The sequence below is a fragment of the Mandrillus leucophaeus genome, unplaced genomic scaffold (genome assembly GCF_000951045.1).
Source record: "Mandrillus leucophaeus isolate KB7577 unplaced genomic scaffold, Mleu.le_1.0 Scaffold4, whole genome shotgun sequence".
Classification (NCBI taxonomy): Eukaryota; Metazoa; Chordata; class Mammalia; order Primates; family Cercopithecidae; genus Mandrillus; species Mandrillus leucophaeus.
Genome location: NW_012104253.1, coordinates 2,172,234 through 2,187,151, shown reverse-complemented (window position 1 = coordinate 2,187,151; position 14,918 = coordinate 2,172,234). Strand labels below are relative to the sequence as shown.

The 14,918-nt window shown below is 47.2% G+C and overlaps 1 protein-coding gene across 3 annotated transcripts in view; it reads left to right on the top strand.

Annotated features, from left to right (window-relative positions):
* PPP2R5C (protein phosphatase 2, regulatory subunit B', gamma) overlaps positions 1 to 12,521 on the top strand; it is a 180,740-nt gene extending 168,219 nt beyond the window's left edge. For 2 of the 3 annotated variants that reach the window (XM_011991613.1, XM_011991614.1), the window contains 2 exons: positions 2,805 to 2,921; positions 9,686 to 12,521. In XM_011991613.1, the coding sequence (XP_011847003.1) occupies positions 2,805 to 2,921; positions 9,686 to 9,817 (249 nt within the window). In that variant the 3' untranslated portion in view covers positions 9,818 to 12,521. The remainder of the gene's footprint in view (positions 1 to 2,804; positions 2,922 to 9,685) is intronic. The other variant, XM_011991615.1, reaches the window with a different exon arrangement.
* The last annotated feature ends 2,397 nt before the right edge of the window (positions 12,522 to 14,918 follow it).

Below are 14,918 nucleotides of genomic sequence, written 5' to 3'. Positions count from 1 at the left end.
CAGGATGGTCTCAATCTGCTGACCTCGTGATCCGCCCGTCTCGGCCTCCCAAAGTGCAGGGATTACAGGCTTGAGCCACCGCGCCCGGCCTTTCTGCCTTTTTTTTGTTTTGTTTGAGACGGAGTCTTGCTCTGTCGCCCAGGCTGGAGTGCAGTGGTGCGATCTCAGCTCACCACAACCTCCGCCTCCTGGGTTCAAGCAATTCTCCTGCCTCAGCCTCCCGAGTATGCTGGGACTACAGGTGCCCGCCACCACGCCTGGCTAATTTTTGTATTTTTAGTAGAGACAGGGTGTCACTATGTTGGCCAGGCTGGTCTCGAACTCCTGACCTTGTGATCTACCCACCTCGGCCTCCCAAGGTGCTGGGATTACAGGTGTGAGCCACCACACCCGGCCTTCAGTGAAGATTTTTATTCTTAGTCGGAACCCTCTCCTGCCGGTGCCCGCTATGTAAGGTTTATTTTGCTGTGAACATCTGGTGGCATTCTCGTGTGGGGACACTGTCCTTTGCCCCAAGGACAAACTCCAAGTGAACCAAACTCCAAGCAAGGGCTGTTGGTGGGTCCCGTGGAAAGCACTGCTTGTCGCCTGGAGTAGTCAGAAGCTCCAGAAGTGCTGGTGTGAAACCGTCCCCGCAAGTCTCAGGAGTCTTGCAGCCACTTAGGTTTCTGTATCTCCCCACCTGACTGTGAGCCCCCTCGAGGACAAGGTGCTGTGTCCTGAATTGTGATTCTAAGGACACAAAGATGAGAACAAGACATAGCCCCCAGCCTCAGGGAGCTTACCGTCCATTAGGAGAGGCAGGTGAATTCAGCTCAGATGATGAGATTGTATTAAGAAGACACGGGGGGAGTGTGCTGGAGATGGCAGGACCGGCTTATTCGTTCCCATCCCTAAAGAAAGACACACAGTACAGGGGCCTGGCCTCTTGGTTTGACTGAGGGGCTCACCCAGTCAGACTTGAGGGAAGGTGCCCGCGGCAGAGGTAGAGAAAAGCAGGGACATGGTGGGTGGCAAGTGTTGGCCCTGGTGGGGTGTCAGTTATGGGGAGGGGTGGTGTGATGTGCTGAGAGGTGAGGGTGGAGAGGGAGCAGAATTCCCTCAAAATGTGAGCAGATATTAAAGAGCCATAAGGGCAACATGGCCCAGCCCGACTTGCATTTTTGCAAGCTCTTCTGGTGCAGCATGGACGGAGTGCTGGGGCCGTTGGGGTAGGGGACGCGTGTGGAGACGTGTGGAGATCGTGGTGCTGGGCGGAGCTGTGGGAGTGAAGGCACAGGGTGCTGAGGACCTGGTCCGACTGGCATTCGAGGAAGGAACCCAGCCGAAGGTGTGCGCCCCGGCTGTTTTGGGAGGAAGGGGAAGCCAGGTGGGTCCAGAGTTGAGCAGCAGGGTCTGGGCCTGGAGGCATGGAAGCCGGGGTGAATGAGGAGGGGCAGGGGGTTGGGAAAAGGCTGAAGACGGCCCACAGAGGAAGGAGCCCAAGATGCCTGGAGGAGAGGCTGGGGTCACAGAAACCAAGAGGGTGCAGGTTCAGGGCTGAATAATGGCATTCACGGTCTTCATTCCTCAGAGAGGTCCAGTGAGGCAAGGCCAGGAAGGGCTTAGCAGCCAGAGGGCACCCATAGGCCTCATGCCAGAGGAGGCTCCATCAGAGGTGAGGGCCGACACCGGACGGTGGCTGAGAACAGAGCTGCTCTGGGCTGGCCGGGTGTGAGGGGCAGGGGTGAAGCAGGTTGGCAGGAGGGCGCTGCTGTGACGGGGGTGCAGCCTGAAAGAGGCCGAAGCTGTGGGACTCTCTGGGCAGAGAATGGAGGGGTGTGGATGAGAGCAGCCTGGGCAGGAACCCCCGCTCCCCTCTCCTGAGCTCAGAGGCCCTGAGCAAGCTACCAGCCCCTCCATGTCCCAGTTCCCCCATCAGCCAGGTGAGGGTGGCAGCACACACACGACCATGCAGGACAAACAGGCGCCCCGCTCACAGCAGACACAGGTGCCGCTTCCTTCGCCTGTGCCCTCAAAGCGAGCAGACGCTCGTCACAGTCATGCTGTCCCGCACACCCTGTCTCATGGAAACTTCACAGCCACCCTCCAGGGTGACCTTACCCCTGCACTACACTCATGGAAGCGGAGTCAGCCGGGCCCAGTGACTGCAGGCTGAGCCATCTGCATTTCCATCCAGAGCACAGGGAGAGTGAAGAAGTCCCAGGGCCACCCGTAGTGAATGGAGAGGGAACGTCAGGCTCACCCAGGCTGTGTTTGTTTCGGTGGAGAGCAAGTCACCCAGGATGTGATGAGAGGGTTTCATAAGCAAGCCGGGAAAATGGGATAAAGGGGAGAGAGAACCATGCCAGCTGCCTTGATGAGAGGACATGATCGTGAGAGGAAAGGGAAGAGAATCATGAGGTTGGAGGTCGCTGGCAAAGAATGGGCGGCCAGAGGTGAGGGTTCCAGCGGTGAGACAGCTCCCGCCACCGAGCCCAGGGCGCGCCCTCGCGCTTGGCTGCTCACGTGGTCAGAACTGCAGAGGCTGTGGGGTGTGGGCCAGGGTGTGGGTCACTGTCCATCAGGTGCAGAGGGGCCAGGAGGGGACCAGCTGCTTTGCTGTCTCCACTGAGTGCTTTCTGGTTTCAGAAGTCAGCAAGGTGCGTCGTGTTGCAAGTGTAGGCGAGTGTCCCACTGAGTGAGCTTCGTGCGGGAGAGGGCCCTGGGGGGGTGGCAGGGGAGATGCGTCCCTGGCCAGGATGAGAAGCTTGGAGTTCAGAGCCTGGGCACCTAACAGAGTGACTCCACACTTTGCATTGCAGTACACAGTGTATAGTCAAGCCAGCACCGTGAGCATTCCGGTTGCAATGGAGACAGATGGGCCTTTATTTGAAGATGTGCAGATGCTGAGAAAGACAGTGAAGGACGAGGCTCATCAGGTAAAAGTGCACTGAGCTCAGCTGGGCGCCCATGACAGATAATTGCTTAAGAAATGCACATACTTTTGGTAGGCGATGTGATTTGCATCAGTGCCTTCTGTTTAAGCTGAAATTAAAAATTAAATTTTGCTAGCCTTATAGGAAATATTGTATCTATAGATCTTAGTGATCAAATTACTAGAAACAGTTTTTAAGGATTAAGTATGTGCCCAAGTTTTGTATCTCCATTTACTAACAGTAGTAGTAATCCCAACTCTTAACTATTCTTTAAATGTTAACTCCAGCAAAATCGAAAGCTTCACAGCCATATCCACCCCTCGCTTTTTTTCTTCACAGCCCTCTGGCTTCTGCTTTGGCCCAGAGATGCTCCCTTTTAGCTCTTCACAGCAGGTGCTAACAACCCCTTCCCCAGGACACCTCATGCCCCTTGCCCCCCTCACCCCCTCCCGGGCACTGTCTTTCAGTGCTTATGTCACAGGCCAGCTCAGGTCACAGCCCTGCTGTGGTTTTCTTTCCTTTGTTGTGGAATAAACATGTAGATCACCCCGATTCAGAGAGCCCCCTACCACTCTTATTCCTCAACTGGGCCTGTAGACACTTAGGACAACTTACTCAGTTCCTGCTTGAGTTCAAGGAGCCTTTCAACTGCTGTGTTTCCCTGAGCATCCCTCCCTGTTTCAAATGCCTGTAAACTAAAAAAGGAGTCCCAAGTGGTCTGGAGACATTGGCCTTTCTCCCTGAGAAACTTGAACCTCTTTTTGACCAGGGAAATAATTCCTGAAGACATCCTGTTCTAAAATTCTGAGGTGAAAAGTGAAAGTAGGCACCCTGCCTGTGGAGTGGCCATTCCTTTATTCCTTTACTAGATTAAGTAAAATACATTATTTAAATGAATGCCCCCCATTTTTTTTTTACATTTTGAATGTGACTCCTAGAAGATGGGGAATTAGCACATGGCTGGCGCCATATCCCAGTGGGGCTGCACTGGTCCCGGCTGCTTTCTCGGAGTTGCACAGGAAGGGGGCTCGTGGTGCCAAGCCCCCACGGTAGCCACGGTCATTGGTCTCTTCTGCCCCCCTAATTCCTCAACTCAGGTTAAGAGCAAAATAGATGACTGAATGCTGCTTTTAGCTCATCAAAGCCTGAAAGTACTAGAAATACAGTGGAAAAGCCCACTGAACACTCCGAACATCAGTAACTAATATTCTATCTAATTCAGTTGGATTCCATACTTTCCTCACAATGAATGTTCTTAGCAATGAATAGATTTCATCACAAATATGAAAATCTGTGTATATTTCTCTCTTTGTGGGAGTGTTAATGTTCTCCCTTCTTGATATTTTTTTTAACTCAGGGATTTAAGGTCGCCTTTTTGCCATTTTGATTTTGTGGCTTCAAATTTGCTAAAGACTTGTAAGCTGATCTTGTTACTGCACACAGAAGGAAATCACAGTTAGTGTTAAGACACGAGGCTATACACAGTTAAAAAGCCAGTTCTTGGCCGGGTGTGCTGGCTCATGCCTGTAATCCCAGCACTTTGGGAGGCCAAGGCAGACGGATCACCTGTGCTCAGGAGTTCGAAACAAGCCTGGCCAAGATGGTGAAACCCTGTCTCTACTAAAAAATACAAAAATTAGCCAGGCGTGGTGGCAGGTGCCTGTAATCCCAACTACTTGGGAGGCTGAGGCAGGAGAATCGCTTGAACCTGGGAGGTGGAGGTTGCAATGAGCCAAGATTGCACCATTGCACTCCAGCCTGGATAACAAAAGCAAAACTCCGTTTTAAAAAAAAAAAACAAAAACAAAAAAAACAAAAAAACGATTCTTACACATTAAATAGCTTAGGGTTGGGGAATTTTTCTTTTTGGTGTAGCCTTTGACTTAGGTTAGAATTAAAGCTAGACAAAGAATAAACTATGTCCAAAATGTAATGTACCTGAAAGGTATGTACATATTTGCAATTTAGGTCCTGCTCTGTAGTAGATCAAGAACTTGATCAAGAATGCAAACCAAAATAGCATTCTGTCCTGCGTTTGAAAGTTAGCCCTAGTATCTGTGTGATTTTCGGGGCCCCGGAACTTCCAGCTGCTCGGTCTGTCCACTGCCCTTGGAAAGGGGCACGTCCCCTCCTGGGAGGGTTACCTTATACCGTGACAGGAAGGAACAGGTCCTGTGGCCATCCACTTGTCTAGTTCTAAATACACACACAGGCAGGACAGTTGTTGGAGAACTTCTGTAGCATGTCTGCTTCCTTGTTTTCACAGTTCTTGCAATTGTGTTCTGTCACCGGGTTTCCTGTGTGACTGACATTCTTACAACAGTGATTCCCTCACCTCATCCTTAGATCGCTATGAATTATGTTCCTGAGTCAAGACTCAGTATCATTGAGATGTCAGTTTTCCCCAAATTAACATACTCTCCATTAGAATCTCAGCAGGCTTTTTATCCTCAAGAAATTGAGAAAGCTAATTCTAAAATTCACATGGAAATGCAAAGGATGTAGAATAGCCAAAACAACTGTGAAAAAGAATGAAGTTGGAACACTAATAACACTTTGCAATTCCAAGACCTCTTATAGTTTTTGTTTGTTTTTGGAGACAGGTTCTCACTGTGTCACCCAGGCTGGAGTGCAGTGGCACGATCACAGCGATCACAGCACACTGCAGCCTCAACCTCCTGGGCTCAAGCAGTCCTCCTACCTCAGCCTCCTGAAGTGCTGAGATTACAGGTGTGAGGCCCTGTGCCTGGCCTGACTCCTCATAGATTTCTGTGGATCAGTTGAATCAGTTGAATTCAACATATCCAGATGAAGGTATTTATGGAGTGCAGTGTCTAGGTATAATATTTGAAATGATAAATTCTACTCCTTTTTTTTTTTTTTTTTTTTTTGAGAGACAGGGTCTTGCTCTGACACCCAGGCTGGAATGCAGTGGCAGTCTTGGCTCACTGCAGCCTCGGCCTCCTGGACTCAAGCAATCTGCCCACCTCAGCCTCCCAAGTAGCGGTGACTACCGGCACCACCACATTCAGCTGATTTTTGTATTTTTAGCAGAGACAGAGTTTTACCATGTTGGCTAGGCTGGTCTCAAACTCCTGGTCTCAAGTGATCTGCCTGCCTCGGCCTCCCAAAGTGCTGGGATTACAGGCGTGAGCCCACCACACCCAGCCAATAAACTTTTCTTAAGTTGAAAAATGTTTGGAGTGGTTTTCCTAAAATTCTGAAAAGCACTATTGTTAAAGCAAAAAGAAGGTACCAGTTCAAGGCTGCAGTGAGCTATGATCGCACCACTGCCCTCCAGCCTGGGTGACAGAGCCAGACTCAGACTCTCAAAACTTATTTTAAAAAAAAAAAAAAAAAGGTACCAGGATGCAGGAAAAATGTATGTGCACAATTTGGTGACCAAATTGACATAAGAAATTATAGCTAAAAATTAAGCTTTTTTGGTTTTTATATATAGTCATTTGAAGATATTCAATGCCCTTTTAATTTTATTTTCAGCTAACTTTATTTTTCCAAAATCATTTCACATTTCTCTGAGATGACGTGAGGGTTGGCTTGGGACGGGTGTGAGCGGTGGTTGAAGGAATAGCTGGAGAGAGGGAAGCAGGCTCTGATGCTGATGGATGGAGTAGGCTGGATTTTTGTGGAGAAATCAACCATGTATTTACCTATCCTTTATTTACGTTCCCTTCAAGAAACTAGTATAACCCTAGTCAGAACATTCAAAGAAAACTAGCACATATCATGTGAATGGCATTTATATCACAGACATTTAAAATGTTTGCAATTCTCATTTTTAACAGTTGGTCGGGAGAAAAGCATCACCAACCATGCAAGTAAGGAAGGTGTAGAGAGACGGAAGGTGGTCAGTGCAGGTACTCATTATTCAGCGCATAGAGCACATGGAAGGCCTGTTCTCCAGGAAAAGAACTGACGAGTTAACATGTACATGAAGTATTTTCCCTTTTGTCCATGTCATTCCAGCTTGTGATGGTCAAAACAAAGAAAGAAATTTGGCGACTGGGAGGCCGAGCACAATGGCACACGCCTGTAATCCCAGCACTTTGGGAGGCCGAGGTGGGCAGATCACCTGAGGTCAGGAGTTCGAGACCAGCCTGACCAACATGGTGAAACCCCGCTTCTACTAAATAACAAAAAATTAACTGGACGTGGTGGTGGGCGCCTGTAATCCCAGCTATTTGGGAGGCTGAGGCAGGAGAATCACTTGAACCCAGGAGGCCAGGAGTTTGAGACCAGCCTGGGCAACACAGCAAGACCTCATCTCTAGAAAAAAAAAAATTAGCCAACCATGTGGTGTATGCCTGTAGTCCTAGCCACTCAGGAGACTGAGGCAGGAGGATCCCTTAAGCCCAGGAGTTCGAGCAACAGTGAGCTGTAATCACGCCACTGCATTCCAGCCTGGGTGACAAAGACCCTGTCTCTTAATTTAAAAAAAAAAATTTTTAAGAAATTTGGTCCCTTAAGAAATGTTGATTATTTCTATCCCAAATTAAGTAGTAAAGTTTGAATGTACACCTTTAAAGAGGAAGAAAACTTGCATAGCCATGTATGCCCAACCCCTGGTGTTCTTTCAGCACTTAGGGTTTACACTGAGCCTTCCGGGTCTGCCCGCGGGCTGCAGAAGAGAGGCCGCCTCTCACTGACCTGTGTCTCCCGTGGTCCGCTCCGCCCTTGCCAGCATGTTCACCTGCACATCCCCTCCGCTGGCCCTTCCTCGCCCACCGTCTGCGTGCTGTCTTCTCCCTGCCTCCTGTCCTCATTTTTTTGCCTTGTGGATAGTAAAATTATTCTCTGCTTTGCACATCAGTTCAATTTAAAATGTCTAAGCAGAAAGGCCCAGATATGTCCACCGGTTTTCTGTCCTTTCAGAAGCTCTGGGGTCATGTGTGTGTTCTCAGTTTGCATTCACTGGTTCCAGCTCCAAGCTTTTTACTGTTGCCTTTTTCTAGGAAAATGTTTCTTCTCTTTGGAGTGCCTATTGCAGCTGTAATTACATATTTTAAGTATATAAAAATCTTGGTTTTCTTTTGCTTTACTTTGTTTTAGAGATCAACATAGAATGGGCATAAAATTCAGGGTAGGATTTCACCTCTGAGTTTCTCATGGGTTGAAGGTAGACATGCTCTGCATCCTCACACACTAACACGCTCTCACAAGTACCGTGACGGGTGAGGGGACCGTGACCTTCACCATCTCCGGAAGTGGAAGATTCTCCCAAAGCCCTCACGCTGCTTTCCAGGGGGAAAAAAATCCACAGTCCTGCCCCTACCATGAGTGAATGTGAATATTCAAATAACATTTCTAGAAATCATCCTAAAGTGATGTGACACAAAATTCTTTTTAAACCTTGACATGATTGCTGTTTTCATCCATACATTTGCAGAGAACCCTGCTGGGAAACACTTAGCAAAAATTTGAACTTTTCATTCAGGACTTCTGCAGATCCTTGAATTTTTCATTAAAGCGAAGGAAAATGTATTTTACATCCATACCAAAATCAGACATCTGGAATCTGTGAGGCTTGTGTTCTTTCTGTTGTCAAATGATTGACTTAAATTTTGTCTGCTAGACGTACCACCAAAGGAACTTAGTCTCTTTGAATACACTGAACAAAAAGGAAGACTTAACTCTGATTAAGAAGCTTTATCCAGAGAAGTTTCTAACTAACTGGCCGTCAAGTCGTCTGGCATATACATCATGTTTGGGTGATTTAGATGGTTTATTGTTTTGTTTCAAAATATTGGTATTAACGCAGTGTCTCTACTTTTAAACTGGATTATGTGTTTATTCGTGGAAATGGATGCTTTGATATGTAAACTCTCCAAATTAAGTTTCCCTTTTATTGCAGATACAGTTATCCAAATCCTCATGCAGAAATGGGATTCACTTAATTTTTTTTTAAGTGAAACCAAAATTTCCTAGACTTTACGAAGACAATGGATTGGAGAAGAGAGTTTTTTTTTTTTTTTCAATTTGATAGATGTTTGAAATCCAATTTAAATATGTTTTTCATTCATTTTTTTTCTTTGCCTCCAAGGAAATTTCTACTTCTTTTTTTTTTTTGAGGTGGAGTCTCGCCCTGTCACCCAGGCTGGAATGCAGTGGTGCAATCTCGGCTCGCTGCAACCTCCACCTCCCAGGTTCTAGCGGTTCTCCTGCCCCAGCCTCTCAAGTAGCTGGGATTACAGGCATGCACCACTACACCCAGCTAATTTTTGTATTTTTGGTAGAGACGAGGTTTCTCTATGTTGGTCAGGCTGGTCTCGAACTCTTGACCTCGTGATCCACCCGCCTCGGCCTCCCAAAGTGCTGGGATTACAGGCGTGAGTGACCGCGCCCAGCCGGAAATTTCTACTTCTTGAAATGCTTCTGTAGGGGACATGCCGATGAAACGGCTTTAATGACATTTATGAAATAGGAGGTTACTTATGAGATTTACTAAAATGCATGAATTCTGCAAATTAGAGGTACTGAGTCCTTTGTATAAGCACTGCACATTTCAGAAGACCAAAACGTCAGTATTGAACACACAGGCCCTCACACGAGTCACGATTTTTAGTAGCAAGACATTTTTGGCGAATTTCCATGAGAAGACATACACCGTTTCCCTGTGGCCAGGGTGCCGACAGTGAGTGGGTGAGGCACACGTGCCTCGAGGTTATCCTTTGACTTCCACCTCAGAAGTAAGCTTGCTTTTCAGATAGCTTAGTTTGTAGCCAACGCCATTGCATTTCTAATTCCAGGCACAGAAAGATCCGAAGAAGGACCGTCCTCTTGCACGCCGCAAGTCCGAGCTGCCTCAGGACCCCCACACCAAGAAAGCCTTGGAAGCTCACTGCAGGGCTGATGAGCTGGCCTCCCAGGACGGCCGCTAGCCTCCGGGGTGCCGCATCGGGGCTGGGCCCGCCAGTTCTTTTCTGGATTCTGTAGAAAATACATACTTTCTGTGCCATACCAATCAGTTACACTCAAAGCTTTCTTGGACCCCGTTCTGTAGGCAATAACGTGCGTCCGCCTCAGCGCGAGATTAGGAGTTCAAACAATGGTGACTTCCCAGAGCCCGCTGGCAGAGCCGCGGGTTGACGACGGTGTCCTCACAGTGTCGTCGCCACCCCAGCATAGTCCACGTCAGACTATTTCACAAAGTCAGAGCTATAGGAAAGCACCCTGCCCTTCATCTTCATGTTCTCCCAAATGCAACTTAGGATCTTTTAACATAGGTGGTTCTGTGATAACGTCAATGTTTTCCAAATCAAAGGAACACTTTAAAAAGTATGACCTATTTTTTAAGACTTTACAGCCTTTGAAATGGTTTCCACGCGATTGTTACGCCAGCAGTTCTCGTTTGTTTGTTTTTCAATCTCAGTGAAATGGCTCTTTGCTTTCGAGTTCTCACACAACGTACTGGGAAAATGACAATCCTCAACCGCTGGTATTTTCTAAGGGGTCTCTTCACTTTGATGAGTGACATGAATACCGTGTCTCCTTCTCTTGTGTGTACCTAAAGCCATATTTCCAAGTCTGTGGTACTCCAGGATTCCAGGAGTAAGCTTGTAGAAGAAATTTATTTTAAAAGAGATTGCTCTGAAATTTATCTTAAAAGAGCTTGCTCTGTCTACCTTGACAGAAATTGGAGTTTAAAAATTATGTGTTCATATTGTTATTTGCAGATTTCATTTCCATCAACTTAAACATTGTTGCCCTTCAACAAGGCTCTTGAATTCATAAAATTATAGTCTCTAAGAATTCCACATGTGATGGAAAGTTAGAGCCAAATCATTTTGAGTTAAGCCAGTTCTTAGCCTAACGCAAACTGCAGCTGTCTTTGAGCGTAAAGTAACACAACAGCGTTGCACGGGACCGGCAGTGCCGCTGCCTTCCCCAAAGGCTGCAACGCGGTTCTGAGAGCTTGGAGGAGGCACCAGCGAGGATGATGTTCAGTGGGGCTCTTTCCGTTGCAAAGAGCTCACATTATCAACACCTCGTAAGGAAAATACAGTGTCTGAGTTTTCATCGGTCTTCAAATGCTGCTATGTATTCCACAGACTTCCTTGCATGTACTGAGCTTTTTTAGATGGAATAGCACAAGGAGAAAAATCTTTAAACTTAGTGCTTTGTCTATTCTTTATTTCTCTCAGGGTGGCCAGTATTTTGACTTATTTATCCTGCTTGAAAGCTACTTGAGATGTGTACTGCTATTCTAAACACGTGATTCTAGTTTCTTTCATCTCTGGCATAAGATTATATAACTTAATGTTAAGTGTCTTGATGCATAAAAGACAAAATCTGGCTTTTTTTTAGGATCTGGTTTTTCATCGAGGTCTCGGGTATCCTTTTAAAGATTGTGAGAAGCAGACATTGCTCCTTGTGCAGCTCTAGTGCCCGCTGCCCACTGCTGTCATTTCAAGCCACTGGCAATGCTTCTGTCCTCATGTCTTGGAGGAAAATCACCTGGGGGGAGGGGACTTCTTGTGTTAAGAGCAAGTGCAGGTGTGAAACGCGAAGACTGCCCCAGCTAAAAGTGGACAAGTCCACTTTGTGAGATGAACACTTCCTGAGAAACTTGACGAGTATCTCTCCATTTTACCATTCTGAAAACTTATCATTCAAAACCACAGTTTCGATGCCTTCTCCTTTGGAGGGAAAAAGGGTGCTTTTTATTGTATAAAGCGGCGTCTTATGTATTTTGATATACCATTGTTTGAACTTCCGTCTTTAGCTGATAGATTCTCAAATATCCTTGATTTTGGATGTTCAGTATGTTTGTGAGAGAGGTTTCTGGGAAGACTCTCTTTTCGCCCTAGGGAAAAAGCAAAATATCAATGTTTGGTTGACTGTGTAAAGCTCAGTGTGTAAGAACATCTTTTTGTCTAGGTTTTCTTTCTGCTCTTTATTGAAGACAAACACTCACCAAAAAGAAAAATAAAAGTTTTCAGAGAAACCAATTTTCTTTGGCAAGAGTATTACTTAATATTCTGGCCTCCTAAAGGTTCCCTAGTTAGTACTTGGACTCCTGTGCTAATTGTCAGCTTACATATCATTGTATAGAGACTGTTTATTCTGTACCAAACTGATTTCAAAAGTATTACATTGAAAATAAACCGGTGACTGTTTTTCTTCATAAAGTTCTGCGTTTGGCATCTTCACTCTTTCCAGAATGTATCTGTACATCAGAAATGTCACTATTCCAAGTGTCTTTTTAGTGTGGCTTTAGTATGGCTTCCTTTTAATATTGTACATACATTGTATCTTTGTTTTATGGTAATAAGTAATAAAAATGTAGACTTCATATTTTGTACAAAATGTCCTATGTACAGAATAAAAAAATTCATAGAAACAGCAAATATAGGTAAGTGGCACAATTATTTTTCTTTAGAAAATACCTGTAACTTTATGCATTAGTGAAATGTTAAGTACCGACATATTTTTTAACATTTTGTAATTCAGAACTTTTTGTTTTGACCTTGTTTATCAAGAGAAACTTCAGACACCTGCCATTTAATATGCTCTTTTATCTAATTTTCAAAAACTAAGAAAACGGTGTATCATATGGACTAAATAAAGAACATGTGAATTTTATTGCTCATCATGAAACTAAATTTAGCCATGGTGTTGGGCAAGCTGGCTCTGACGTGATCGGGTTCCCGTTAGGTCAGGGCCGCCCGCACACAGGGACGCTGACTGCGGAGGGGCTGGCCATCTCCACCCAGCCCGCCTGGAGCGCTGACTGCACCAGCTGCTAGCCACAGCTGTTCAAAGCTAAGTCTATCCGCTGATTTTTTACTTAGTGGAAAAGGCAGTGTGCCTTTTTATAGACCACCTCTTGGTTTGGTTTGGGTTTGGGGGCTTTTTTTGAGTAGGAAAAGGTGAATCAATACAATTTATAGAAATGAAAGTCTTGAAAACAGGAAATTGCTGGAAGTATGAATTTGGGATCCTAGTTCACCCACCTCCTCAATGGAGAGATCGTTATCCTCGCTGATGCTCTCGCGAGAAGCCCATGGAAACAGGACTAAAGTGTTACCTCCTCGTGTCGTGGTTATAACCTCACCTTTCCATAGCTGCGTGTGGTCAGCACGCCGGCTGGCGTGGGAGGGCAGGCTGTGTCCTCAGCTTCCTTCTCTCCCCAGTGGTGTCTGTGCTCCCTTCGCACTGACAGAGGTGCAGACGCCGTCACTCTGCAGCTGGGGCACATGGACGAGGCTGCGACCCAGGCAGAGTGTGGTCTTCGGCCCAAGGGTCCAGTAACTTTGCTGCTCCACTTCCACCTAAAAGTGGGCACGCCAGCCAGAAGACTCCACCTCCTGCGCCGCTCCCCAGATCAGTGTTCCGCAGACTAGATGTTTGCCCGCTGCGGTCCTTATCCCCCATCTTAACACTGCAGGAAGCCTGGTGTTTAGTAACTTCCTGCAGCACAAGAGTTCGAGAGGACTCACTCACAGAGGCATGCTGCGATTCCAGCCCAGCTGCACGCTGCTGCTATTTGGGGGTAGCAAGAAGCATAAAGGCAAAACGACTGGCTTCGTGTCTCCTGTGAGGGTTGGCAGCAGCCATCAGCAGTAATGACAAGGAGAACTCGTATTTCTTACCACTGCCTTTATGCCAGGAGCTGTGGTGGGTGCCTCATTTCCCTGGGTTAATTTACTTAGTTCTCACAACCCACCAAATAATTTACTACTCTTATCCTCATTCACAAATGAGGAAACTGAGGCACACAAAGGTGAAGTCACTTGCCCGAGGTCACGCAAATACTGAGTGGAGCCAGGTTGCTACCCAAGCAGTGTGGCCTGGGGTCCAAGCCCCGACCATCACATTACATGGTGGAAATGCCTTCTAGATGGGCAGCGTCATGGGTGATGGTGAACACAGGTGAGGGCCTGGGGACATGCTCGCAGCTCCATGTCAGGCCAGAGGAACACCCCCAGGTGGACAGTGTGAAGTTATGGTACTGTCAACCTAAAGGAAGAAACTGAGACAATTCAGGGAGAGGCCAGGCCCCACGGCTCATGTCTGTCATCCCAGCTACTCAGGAGGCTGAGGTGGGAGGACCACTTGGGCCCAACAGGTTGAGACTGCAGTGGGTCGTCATCTCACTACTGCGTGCCAGCCTGGGCAACACAGCAAGCAAGACCTTGTCTCAAAAAGAAGATACAGGGAGACAGCTTATTTGGGCCAAGGTCGAGAGCTGCAGCCTGCGAAACACTTGCAAGCTGCCTTGAGAAATGCTCTGGGGGAGAAAAAGAGGCTTAAGCATTTAAAAGAGAAAGGACAGATCGGCAAAGGGGCAGTTACTCAGGTTGTTTTTCAGGAGTTCTCGCTGGTTGACAGAAACACTTGAGTGATTGGCTCTACATGGTTGAACTACAGGGCGCAAGATGCGGTGTCCAACATGTGGCATTGTTAGGTACATGCATAGCTACTGGTGCCCGTCTGCAGCCCACACAGCGAGCTTCAGGAGATGATCCCCCGAGGCAGGAGGGGGAGTGGGGCGTGGGGGCTCACCTTCCTCAGGAAAAAAGTGTTTTCTTCTCATCCTGAACTCCAGATGAAACCCTTGCATCTTCATTCACCATCACTTGACACTGGGGAGAACCCCGGGCCCTGCAAGGTCGAGGGGTAACCACAGTCATGGACCCCAGGGTCTGTCCTTCACAACCATTGCCCCATGGAGATACCCAGGGCCACCCAGAGCCCGTGCTCGGCCCCGACATTGCACTAGGGAAGCAGCCTCTATGGAGACAGTGTCAAGGGACTGCTGTGACGGCTGCGGGCTCTGACGGTGTACTTGACCCCAGAACCAGAAGAGCTTGATTCCAGTCCAGTGGCTCCCCTTCCTCAGAGGCTAATTTTTTTGTTTGTTTGTTTGTTTTGTTTTGTTTGGTCTTGTTTTGTTTTTGAGACAGAGTCTCACTGTGTCACCCAGGCTGGAGTGCAGTGGCACGACCTCAGCTCACTGTAACCCTGCCTCCTGGGTTT